The sequence below is a fragment of the Pholcus phalangioides genome, unplaced genomic scaffold, assembly GCF_987345545.1.
Source record: "Pholcus phalangioides strain wild (caught in Gottingen) unplaced genomic scaffold, Ppha-v1.0 ptg000042l_1, whole genome shotgun sequence".
Lineage (NCBI taxonomy): Eukaryota > Metazoa > Arthropoda > Arachnida > Araneae > Pholcidae > Pholcus > Pholcus phalangioides.
In genome coordinates this window covers 19017332-19030408 of record NW_028301628.1, presented here as the reverse complement: position 1 = coordinate 19030408, position 13077 = coordinate 19017332, and the positions used below count along the sequence as shown (strand labels likewise).

At 33.3% G+C, this 13077-nt stretch overlaps 1 protein-coding gene across 13 annotated transcripts in view; it reads right to left on the bottom strand.

The window, feature by feature from the left end:
- The window catches only part of RyR (Ryanodine receptor), a 178209-nt gene that overhangs the window by 18556 nt on the left and 146576 nt on the right, over positions 1–13077 (bottom strand). For 7 of the 13 annotated variants that reach the window (XM_089255391.1, XM_089255398.1, XM_089255388.1 and 4 more), the window contains 9 exons: positions 6132–6211; positions 4949–5052; positions 4520–4577; positions 4124–4200; positions 3879–3958; positions 3625–3723; positions 2522–2616; positions 1280–1723; positions 653–788 (listed from right to left, as the gene is read on the bottom strand). In XM_089255391.1, coding sequence (XP_089111517.1) covers positions 653–788; positions 1280–1723; positions 2522–2616; positions 3625–3723; positions 3879–3958; positions 4124–4200; positions 4520–4577; positions 4949–5052; positions 6132–6211 — 1173 coding nt within the window. Of the gene's footprint in view, positions 1–652; positions 789–1279; positions 1724–2521; positions 2617–3624; positions 3724–3878; positions 3959–4123; positions 4201–4519; positions 4578–4948; positions 5053–6131; positions 6212–12610; positions 12677–13077 lie in introns of all 13 variants that reach the window. The other 6 variants (XM_089255395.1, XM_089255400.1, XM_089255401.1 and 3 more) reach the window with 1 other exon arrangement.

Sequence of the window (13077 nt, the reverse complement as noted above, 5' to 3'; positions counted from 1 at the left end):
TTCCAAGAATGTATTGGATCAAGGAAGAGACAGTATTGCGGACAACGAAGATGAAAACCTACTGATCATTATATGGCTGGAAAAACATTGTGTAAATCTTTTTCCAAAGATGAAATTGGACATTTCGAATCTTGTGATAAGAGGTGTGTACTTCGTTAGCAAAGAACGAATATTCCCTACCCTTAGAAAAAGAAAGTGAAATGTTAGCATCATCAATCTTTGAAGTGAAAATGTTACAAACATTTGGAATACTTTTTTCTACGGAAAATGTGGACAAAAAACTTTGGACTCTTTTCTAATCGCCAATAATAAAATTGATGAAATTTTCTTAAAATCGAAATGTATTCAATCAAAAATAACAAATTTTTTACACAGGATGTAAAAATAAAAGTAAGTAATACTACTTCAAAATTCTTCCTTTCTAATATTTGATTGTCTATTTAAGAAATTATTAATTTATTAGTAAATTGTGTGTTATTGCCAGTGAATGTTTCCAACAAAACCACCATCAAATGCTAAGAAATATCAATGTTTCAACAAATTTGGATATAATGAGCCTTGAGTTATAGTGAACTTTTTGTTGGGTTCGCAGACGGTTCACTATAACGGGGTTCGACTGAATAAGGCCACAGCACATAATTATATTTACTACCTGAGCAGCACCATCTGCAGCTTTCTCCCCAGCTTCTGGAGTGATTTTACCATCTTCTTCACTCCCTGGTTCACCCTCAGCTTGTTCAGTACTGGACTGTGGGGTCATTACACCCTTAGCCACTGCCATCTGATACCTTATGATTGATTGAAAATTAATTTTTCAAATGTGCATGAAAAAGACAGATCAGCAATAAGAATCAACAAATTAACCCATCTGCAAATGAAACAACCTATGGTAAGTGTTCCGCATCACTGAGCATGAATAACTTGACCAGCATGTAAAACCCATTCCCATATCAATGCAGAGTAATATGGGACAAGTAATGAATTTAGAAAAAGAATGCAAATGGGTTAAGGAATGCTTATTCATCAAATGAGCTTATGTTCATTTAAATAAGTTGCATCCATTAATACCTAAAATATTACCAGTTCATTTCAAATGCAATGGAAATTCTATCATATATTTAAAAAGATTTTTTGAAAAGTATGATTTACTCTGTAAATACATATTATTGTTGTATAACTGTTATTGACATGAAAATTTTCTTTTTTTAAATTTACTAATTTTTAATTCTAAGACAATCAGTGATAATCTGGAAAAACTCTTTAAGAAAATCAAACTTACTTTGCATCCCCAGGACCTTCGCCTTTGGTGATGTCAACACCGAATGCTTGCATTTTTGCAGGATCAGCTGCATCTCCTGCAGCAGCAGCTGCTGCAGGTTCAGCAACTGTAGGCGGTGGTGCTTCAATAGCAGCTATTGGTTTGGCCCAAATATCTTCTTTCACCTCTTCAACTTCTTCTTCTACAGCTTCAGCGAGAACTTGTCCACCCATCAATAACATAAGTACATGGAATAAACTCTTACTCGAGGAATAGAAAAAGCTTCCAGTGCAAAACACAATGTAAAAAATCATGTAGAAAAATCCAATAATAAGTTCAGGGAATGTTTTCGTCTTCATAATAGCGATTTGCTTTTTAATGTTGGCCGGTGTCAAGTATGACAGTACACCAACTATTCTGTCTTTGACATAGCTAAGGCCTTTCTTGATGGGATCGAATGCCGAACTAGAATGTAAATAAAATTGTATCAATCAGTTGAATAGCATATAATAACTATATATATATATATTCTGAATGATAATAGAAATAGAACTAATATAACTTTATTATTTTTTTCAATATCAACAAAACAAAAATATTGTTTCATTTCCATAAAAAAAGTTTATTCAATAATGAGAAAAGTCATAAAAATCATCGGGACATTTACACATCATTTTATTCAATTCAAATCAACCATTTTATTTCTTGGCTCAAGATTAGGTTTCATCATTTGTCTTTTATTTATCTTTCCCTTCTTATTTTATCTGATTCTGCGCTCTCTTTGTTCCTAAATGCAGCTCTTGTTTTTCTTTCTTCCCTGATGTTTGCTTTTCTCCAATTTTCAAAAAGATGGCTACTGGATAACTTGATGCATTGTAGTCTTTCAGGATAATTTTCAATTGGTAACCAGTTTATTGGATTCCATTTTACAGAATTCTGTGAGTGATAACTTATGAGAGTTTTCAAAGCCTATTCAGTTCATAGAAAAACCTGATTTAGCAAGGGTTAGTTTTTGAAGAGAAAAAACTTGATTTGCATTGTGGTTTTGATGGTCCTGGAGGGGGAGGGGGAATCAACTTATATAGAAGTATATACGGTACTAAAATTTGAGGAAAAATTAAATGCAAAACATTTTTTTTGAATAGTTTCAAATCTACAGTAACTTCTGACACAATTCTTTACACACATTAGACAGAATATACAACAGTAACTTTGATGTATAACTTCAGATGCTATAAATAAAACAAAAGGAATAAATCTTACGGTGGTTCTTCATCTGCTCCTGCAAATGGATATGCAGTAGCACATGTAGGAGTTTCCTCTTCATCCTCCATGGAGATGCTGCTTGCATGTTGCATCTGGGAATGATGATAAAAAAGTAAATATTCAAACAATAAATGTACATTGTTCATTTCATCAGGTAATGCTGATATATGAAAATATCAAAAACTTGAATGAACCATTCAAAATAAAGCATTCGCAAGGTTATTTACATATACGGGGTGATTATAAAAAAACTATCCCGACATATGGGCCCCTAACTATCATACCATTCACAGAAACTGAATGAAATTTTGGCATAAGGTATTTTGAGGTATGCGCTCAAGAATGATATGGAAAACAACAGTGTCACTCTAACAGTTACGGTTACAGTGAGAAAATTTCGAAAATATCAAATGGCAACACCAAGTTTTTTGTATTGGAATGCGATCTCCATACTGAAAAACACTAAATAGCGTTGGAATGGCACCTGTAGCACAAAAATCCTCGGAGCTAGGCAAGGAAAAGTAAAAAGGACTTTGCCGTGCACCAGAGCATTAATGTTCGTTTCATTCGTCACACCGTTTCTTCGGCTGAGATCCCAGCCTGATTAGTCCTCCACAAGGTCACGTGGAAAATTCGTGAAACACAATAAAATGCTTTATTTTATGCTGCTTCTCTGTCCTTATTGGTTGTCCTCACTTTTAGCCTATCTACCGCCGGTGATTTTCATGCTACAGTTGCCGTTTGAACGCTATTTAGGGTTTTTCAGTATGGAGATCGCATTCCAATACAAAAAACTTGGTGTTGCCATTTGATATTTTCGAAATTTTCTCACTGTAACCGTAACTGTTAGAGTGACACTGTTGTTTTCCATATCATTCTTGAGCGCATACATCAAAATACCTTATGTCAAAATTTCATTCAGTTTCTGTGAATGGTATGATAGTTAGGGGCCCATATGTTGGGATAGTTTTTTTATAATCACCCTGTATGTGAGGAATATTCAATAATTGTACATGAGTAGAATTATGAGTTTTGCACTGCCCCCCTCAGCTTCCTTAATATTTCAAAAAGCAAACTACTGTAACCAACAAAAAAGTTACCTCAAATATTGCATCCTCACAGAAATTAACAAATGCTTCAAGCTTGCCTTTGTCTCCTCCTTCAGTAACAATACTGTAGAAAAAGGCACGTTTGGATTCCTAAAAAAATATTTATAAAAAATCTATAATTAGTATAATTAGTTCATAAGAAGGTAGCATGAGCTACATTCATGCTGAGTCATACCATATAAGCACAAGAAAACAAAGAGCAAAAAAAAATTATGTTTGATGTAATTTTCATGCTACTACCCCACCTTAATTTGAGGTTTTTCCCATTGGTCGATTGTGGATTCTTTTATTTCAAAGTACACTCGTTCAATTCGGTTAGCCCCACCTACATAATGGAAATCAGATAAAAATTTGTGAGGGAAAATACCAAGTCACAAACATAACCACAATAAAACTCTCTGGTTAAAAATATAATAATAACCAAAAAAAAATTGTTAACTACAAAGTTGATAAATAAGTTGATTCATGAGAACAAAACAGCTCTACATACCCAAAATTTCTATTCTTCCCAAAAATGGTTCAAAATAATTCAACACACTACTTGCTGTCTCTAAGAAGCGAGATAACCTATATGCAAACAAAAATTAGTCCCTGCAGAAGCTATGCTATTTATTTCTATTATTCCTACAGGGGAAACTAAAACTGCTAATCAATGAAAAAATTAATTCCAATATACTAATGATTAAAGTGAATTTTTTTTTTGCATACATTTTATCTAAGTATACTTGGCGATTACTCGTTATATTTGGACACACATAGTGTCCCAATCATAAAAAGAACTAATTAACTATAAATACTGAATTGTAAAAATTTATATGCATTGATATGGCTTTATTCTAATAGAGAAAAAGTATATTTCTATACATATTTCAGATATAAGACATACCTTGGATCATTAGGCATGTGTTCTGACAGATTAGTCAATAATACAGCCAAATTGAAACCTAAAGTATAAAGAAAATTGGAAACGATTGTCATACTCATTTACAGAAACTAAACCTTTGTTTTGAAAAGTAGCATGCATATGACAGTACATATACTCTGGGTAATCTGGCCATGTGCTAGTCCAGCCTGTTAAACAATCCAGAAATTTTAGGCAGGTTTTCTTCAAGCATCGAAAGGGAAACATGTCACTGCATGCCTGTGTGTGTGTATATATTGTGTTTCTCCGTAGCAAACTGACAGGTGAAAGCATATATTCAAAATTTTGGATAAATAAAATTGTACTATACACTGTGTAGATGCACTTACTTTTTGCGAAATAGGTAATCAATATTTTAAATAATGATCATTAGAGTAAAAAAAGTGTATTTACCAATATCTTTAGCTGGATTATGAAATCGTTCAGTGAATTCTCTGTAATCAATCAGACCATCATGATTTGGTTCACAGCAGCCCATTAGATATTGTATTTCTTCACTGAAAGCATAACATTTCTTTTTTCATATTACATTGAAGGAGAAAATTGAAGAAATCTTTTTATTCCAAATAATTCAGTATTTTGTCTATGTAAATGGTTGAATATGCTTATTTATTGCTTTGAATTGAAAATAAAATTTAAGAATTCATAATGGAACTCATTTGTTCAATAAAACATATATGTCATATACACTACATATGTGAATATATATTTGTTTTATAAAATATGTGTCATGAAAATACAGTAATTCTAGGCCTATCTAAGTGATCACATTTTTAAAAACATAATTTTAAGTATTTTTAATTTTACATTCTGATGCATAGCATAAATTGAATTTTATTTTAATTTATTTGATAATTGGTTTTAAGCATTTAGAAAGCAATTAATTAATAATTAATACATCAAATAATTCATCAAATAATTAATACAATTTCTATTAAATAAGGGTACACAGGTACCTCCGATTCTGGCTTCTAGTCTGCAAGTTATCAAACTCATTTGCTCACAAATAAGGTATTAAGCGAGATGACTCGCTCTGATGGATATTTTATATTTCACAATAAGATTCTCGTTTCGTTTTTTTTGTACCCTGTGTATATAATATGGCAAGTGTAAGATAACAGATGAGATGGCATGGGGCCCCCCATCCAATTGCTTTTAAAATATACCTCCATCCTAATATGTGTATACATTCGTCCGTCTAAACAAAACCCCGAAACTTTTCTCCAACTCCCAACCCCATCTTGTCAGTAATCACCACAAAATTTGTTAATCGTGGCAAAGTTCTGGCGTTCATTCCTCAGATTATGGGTCCTCTTTTATCTTTATTCCCCCTCCCCCGTATTTGTTTGTATTCCAATGTAAATGAAAGGCAGGTGTGACTTCCAAGATCCAACTGATATATTTTTTAGAACAGTATGGTTGTTGAACTTATGAAAAAGGGATCAGATAAGGCAACCCAGAGTTGGCTTATTTTATTATTTTACAGAAAAAGTTAATGGCTACATGTGTCCAAAATTTACCTCAGCATGTTAATAAAGAAATTATAAATTTTTCAACAAAATCAAATGACTCATACGGGGTATAAATTTTTTGTTGCTCCATGGCTTTCTGGAAATCCTTTGGTGTTATCCATCCAGTATTCTTGGAATCAATTTCCTATTTTAAAGAACAATAAATCAGTTAACAGTGTCAAAAATATAATATAAAACAATGCTATACAGGGTGATTCAGAAAAGATGAGAAAAACTTTAAGAGGTGATAGTACACACCAATTCAAACAATTGTCATTGAAGAATGTGTGGTCTAACATGAAATGCAAACGTGCTAGCACATTTCAAAATGGCCACTCTGCAAACGTTAAAACTGCATTCCTGTTGAAATTTATCAGGAGAAAAAGAACACCATGCATGCAAATGTAACTCGTTGAAGAAGAAGAAACCCTATGCAAATCTGCATCACAGTGAATAAAAGGTGCGTGTGCCAGCCCTGTAAAGTTATTCCTAAGTGCAACCGTTATAACAGTTGTAATGTACGGGATAATGGCGCACTTTAGTAATACTGAAAAGACAGACATGCATTCTATTTATGGAGCTGCAAATGGAAGTACCACAGAGACAGCACGAATGTACGGTGAGAGTTTTCCCCATAGGCAGTTGCCCAATCCAAAAACATTTGCGCGCTTGCATCAGTAGCTGTGCAAAATGGAATCCTTTCTTGCTTCCCAGTCTGATGCAGGTCATACAAGGACTGCCAGAACAGCAGGTGTGGAAGACAAGATTTTGGAGATGGTGGAAGATTAGCCAACTACAAGCATACAAGCTGTGAGCAGTAGCCTTGGTGTGCCACAATCCACGACATGGCGGGTGCTGAAGGGTGAGAGGTTGCCTTACCATTTTCAATGAGTCCAAGCATTGAATGAAGGAAATTATGCTTGTCAAGTAGACTTCGCCAGCTGGCTCCTACATCAGAGTGCAGCACGCCCAGATTTTTACACCCGAACTTTTCTTTTCTCCGATGAATTCACTTTCGCATGAGATGGTGCATTTAATACCCACAATAAACATGTCTGGGCCTCTGTAAATCCACATGGGCATCAGCGACACTCCTCCATCAATGTTTGGGCAGGAGTAATCGGCGACCACCTAACAGGACCGTATCTTCTGCCAGAACGCCTTGACAAGGGAAAATAGCGGATGTTTCTGTAAGAGGCGCCAGACTTGATGGAGGATATTCCAACTGCCCTACGGTGGCGAATGTGATTCCAGCATGATGGAGCTCCAGCCCGTTTTAGGCAAGAGGTATGGCACTATCTGGACTTTTCAAAACTGATGGATCAGGCGAGGTGCTCCTGTAGCTTGGACACCACGATCACCCAATCTGTCGTGTCTTGATTTCTTTTTGTGGGGACAGCTGAAAAGTCTGGTGTATGAGACTCCTCTTGACTGTGAAGAGGGCCCAATTGCAAGACTTTCGGCTGCTGCTGGGGAGGTTTGCGATATGCCTGGAATATTCCAGAGTGTTCGCCAATCCCTCCTTTGCCGCTGTTCTTCTTGCGCCACCATTGGCGGTCGCTCTTTTGAGCAAAAATTGTAAATTATTCATTGTTGTTTTTTTAACATATACATTGTTCTTGTGTTTTCTCCTCGTATCCTCGGTTTTACTGTGCTGCGCCCTGTAGCACATTTGCATTTCATTTTAGACCATGCATTCTTTGATGAAAATTGTTTGCTTTTGTGTGTACTACCATCTCTTAAAGTTTTTCCCTCATCTTTTCTGAATCACCCTGTATACAAGATGCCCACTCACATTGTTCAATAGCTAATTCCTAAACCCTCAGTCTTAGAGGAAAGTTTTAATTACAAAAAATGTTGTCACCTATCATTCTACAAGATTATCTTATGTCCAAACAGTTATGAAATTTGATTTTTTTATGTGGTACTTAGGTCCTATAAGTCATATATTTAGTAAAATAAGTTTCATGTGAACTGACAGTTTTAGTAAAAAAAAACCAACAACCATAATTTTATGACTGAAATCGACAGACTTAAGAAACACTGAATTTTGTGAATTAAATGTACCATTACTGCTTCGAAAACTGATCATTCCAGTAAAACTTTAAGGGACTGTATGCACTTTAATATCTATTAACTAATATAATTTTCATGAGATTTCGCTCACTTCATATTTCGTGAGAATTCAGTTATTGGACAGCGATGAGAGGTCTGCCACTATATATTTCTCTCTCATGTGTAATATATACTCAATATAAAATATATTAAATGCTTTTTGTGGCACAATGTAAACAACTTTAATTAGAGTTTCAAATAAAGCAAAATGCTACCATTATTCCCCTGAAATATGCACATATGATGTTTGAATTCCATAATCTTTTCCAGTTTTTCTCACATGCTACTATTCCAAGTTCAATAATAGTTTAAATGTAAAACCATGAAAGAAAATTACTTTGTGTGTTACTGTTCTTCGTTTTAAAAAAAATACAAATCTAAAATGTAATCTATACATATAAAATTTATTTTGTGTCTGTGTGTATGTTCTCTATACAAATCTACAATTTTAGATGAATCATCGCCAAATTTTGCATATATACCAAACGGGGCCTGACTTGAAAGACAGGCTACTAAAGGTTTGTCAGAGCTGGTCAAATGCCCAAAATGGGCGAAAAACTGTTGGGTAACAATGGTTCCATGGTCTCAACAATCACTTTCGGAATGTTTACTTTGGCTACCTTGGTTCTCCAGTAATGTGTTTCATACATGTATATGCCTTTACAGTGGTTTGACACTTTTTCAATCCTCCCAATAATTGAAGAAAACCCAGGCAGCGCCGGGTATTATAGCTACTCCTTACTATTATCACACCATGATTGCATTATCATATTTGCTTATATTGTAAGATAATAAAGAGCATAATGATTAATTTAACAAAAACTACTTTCTTAAAAGCACAATTGTATAAAAAAAATTCTTCAACGCAATAAATTTTCCTATTTAAAACCTGGTGTTTTACAGGAAATTTTAAATTTTAGAGAATAACATTACATAAAAACCTCATAACCAGAGAGCTTGACAAAAATTCCAGACTTTGATGTTTCTCAGAATTGCCTGAAGCAACAATACCTACAAGGCACTCATATTGCTCTCTAAGATGCTACAGAACTAAAACACTTCATAAAAAGTTCATACAAAAGTTTTCAACATTCTTTCAGTTCCTTCTAAATCACATCATTATTGAAAGCCACCTAATTACCCAAATTCACTGTAATAAGACCACAGCTTATATAACTTTAAAAAAAGTTAGTTTTATCTTTTGCGGTTAATTCAATAACTTTTTCTTTACAAAAACATTCCATAGTTGGTGGAATTTTAAAGAATACTTATGTGTAAACGTATTATTTCATGCATTTCTATTCAATATAGTTTAGAAAGGTGATTTTTCTACTTTAGGATAATGTCTGGCGTTCATATATTCCCCCCTCCCCCGTAACATATAATTTCAAAAGAAACTTTAAAGGTAAGTTAAACACACAAAATTTTGTGTAAATTAAATGCTACACTATTATGTATTGTTTTATCCAAATTTCAATATTTTTTTTTTTTATTTCTGAAATGAAAATTTCACGCAATACTTATACAAAGTTGTAGCATGTAAAAAAGCTGTAGACTTCTACAAAAAGTTTTCTACAGTCATTTTTCTGGAAGCAGCTTATTTACTGGAAATGACAGTACTTTTTTGCATACATTATTTGTGAATCAATTTAATCTTAATGAAAAATCATCATGCTCATCAAAACACATACATAAATAATAATTAAATCATAGCCTTTATAATCTTATCAAAAATAGCAAATTCATTCTTAACTCCTTTTTCTAGCACGTAGTTTTGATAGCACATGAATAGGGGTAGAATCAAACCAATATATTTTTTTAAAAGCAATGGAATTATCATTAAAATTCTGATAATGAAATACTGGAGGTAAATATACTGATGAATGGTACATGAAATTAAGGTACATAACACTGCACTTTAAAGATAAATGACATGGCAAGGGGATAGAACATAGTGACTGGTAATAACACCGCTTCTTCTGGCGTACTCAACTGAGCCACAAAAATCAAAGTAGCATGAATATCTTCAGTGCCAATATATTAATAATCATCTGGACTGGTGATTCACATACAAAAGTCACAACAGTGGCTGAAAACAAAAAAGTAATTTTAAAAATGTCCATTAGGAAGTCATTTGGAGTGACCATTTCACATCAGTCAAATGGAGGAAGTCATTTTTCATTTCTCCAGCACAGAAGATGGTAAACACAGTCAGGGGCATGGTTTATGCCCCAGTGTTATGATAACTTGACCGTGATGCAACAAGATGTATAAAAAAATGGTGTGTTTTAATTCAATAATATAACAAAGTACAAGATGGTGGATATGATGAATTTCATTCAATGATACATCTTAGATATACTGAAAAGGAGGATCGGTTTGTTTCGCAGCATACTGTCCATGGGATCAAAAAAAATGAAGTTTTTACTTTCAAATCTCTATAGTGCAGAAAAGTAGCTTCCTTTAACATTAAGAAAAAAGACGTAAAAAATTTTAAAATCGGTTGACATCTTACATTTGCGCATCACATTTAAAGTTTATGAAAATTGATGATTTTTGTTAAATTTTCTAATATTACTTAAAATTTAATGACCTACATGCAATAGTTTGTTATGCTTATTTTATGGTTTAATAAAGTAAAATAAATTACAACATCATAATATTTTAATGTTCATCGGTCGCTCAACATGTTCAAAAAACAGGAATTCACCAAATTTTTGCAAGTTTCAATGTACAGCTCTTGACCTGTTTTGTCAGAGCAAAACGACCCAAAACTCACCATGAGGAGTTGGTTGCAGTTGAGTTCCACCCACACTGTACACAATTAGCCATCCAAAGTGGGACAGTGTGTAATTTAAATTATATTTTAAAACTAGTCACAGAAATTGACTAGGATTCAGTGGTTAAGTTTCTTCTACTGTTTTTTTTCCAAGTGTACATGTTTAAAGTCTGACGTTTGGGAGAAATCAGCCATGACTGATTTTGATAACAGTGAAGATTGGATGTAGCTATCTCTGGTTTCATGTCCACATACTTTAGAGTGTGACTGAAGCACGTGTGAACTGCACGTGAGAAAACCACAACAGTGGATCGTGTCTACCCCACTTCAAAACGAACTGCCTTTTCATCATACTTTTCTACATATATGGCACATAGATATGGCCAAAATATTTTTCTGGGTATATTGGATAACAACTTACTGGGTGTGAAAAGCTCTCTGAGGTGGAGTATGAATCTGTAGATTGTTTGATTCTAGAAGTAGACAGAAAGATGCTGAGCGAAGACCAGTGGTTATGATTTCTGGGTCTTTTTGTTCTCACAAAACGGACAAAGAGCAGCACAATGAAACTTGCAAAAAGTTTGTCAGTTCCTATTTTTCAAACACATTGCGCGACCAATAAACATGATGGTGACATGAAACATTGATGACATAATGAAACATTAATGATATTCTAATTTAGTTTACTTTATTGAATCATAAAATAAACATAACAAATTTTCTCGTGTCGATCATAGACTTTTATGTAATTTTTAAAAATGTAAGAAAAATGTTTAATTTGTCAATTACCATAAACTTTAAGTACAATGTGCAAATGGAAGATGTTAACTTATTTTAAATTTTTTTACGTCATTTTTCTTATTATTAAAGGAGGCAAGTTTTGCACACTATAGCGATTTGAAAATAAAAACTTTATTTTTTTTCGACTCATTGTATGTAAATGGTTGTAATTCAACCTTTAAGTGATTGCAACCATCTTGATGATTCTTTGTTATATGATGACCATTGGTGTACATAAACGGAGGAGGGGGGGGGTGTTTATACACCCCCCTCCCCCGTTTATGTTCCTGTTTAGTTCTAACTGATATGATAGATTCTCTAATTTGTGCTTAATTTACTCATCTGTCGTCATATTTATGGAGTTTGAAAGACTAGCAAGATTTTTTTTTGTATTCAATTTAATAGCCAAACAGTGGTAATCCACATATGGGATAAAATATTTAACAATTGGAAATCAAGTGTTCAATGAATTACACTTTTTAAGAGAAATATTTTATCATTATTTCTATATTTAAAGATAGTTATGGGTAGTATGGTCATAAAGCTGTATTGAAAATGGGAATAAAAGGTATATGCCAATCAATGCAATTTATTGTCTGTAAAACTGCAGTTTATCATTAGAACCATCTCATATGACATTTTCATTGAGGTAGGTTGTAAGAAAACTCATCAAAAATATATTTGTCAGAATATTATAGATTTATTGTTAAAAATCTGCATAATAGCACCTGCAGATCAATTGGTTTTTTAAATTAATGTAATACAGGCATTAATGTAAAAAAATATATTATTTAATGTATCTGATAGCCTATTCTATTGATCTTGTATAAATTGGTGAAATGCACCATGGGTAAATTTGAAATGCATTACCTGGAACACCGCAGATGAAGTCAGCTCTCGCAACTTCAGGAACATATCAAAGAATTTCAGGATAAGCTGCAGACAAGGATCAGGAAAAGAGGCAAACATTGCAAAAATGAAATTTTCAAGATCATTCAAAGGTCTCCTCAAGAAATAAATGTGTTGATCATTGTATAGCATGTTGAATCATAAATTCATTGATTTAGCATAACCGCATTTGAAGCTGCTCACTTCATTAAATAGTAGAATTTTTATTTTTAAAAGAGCAATATGTTTCCTCATGCTCATAAATAACTTAAACATAGGCCAATGAATAAATGTATTGAACATGCTACACACATTTTATTCCCAAGTATTGTAGCATTTGAATGGAAACCTTTTTTGTTCCTCGCAGCGAAAGGTAAGGGGATACAGAGTAGTGTTAAACCATGAGATGGTATTAGTATAATTCATTGAAACTACTGAGACATGAGGGT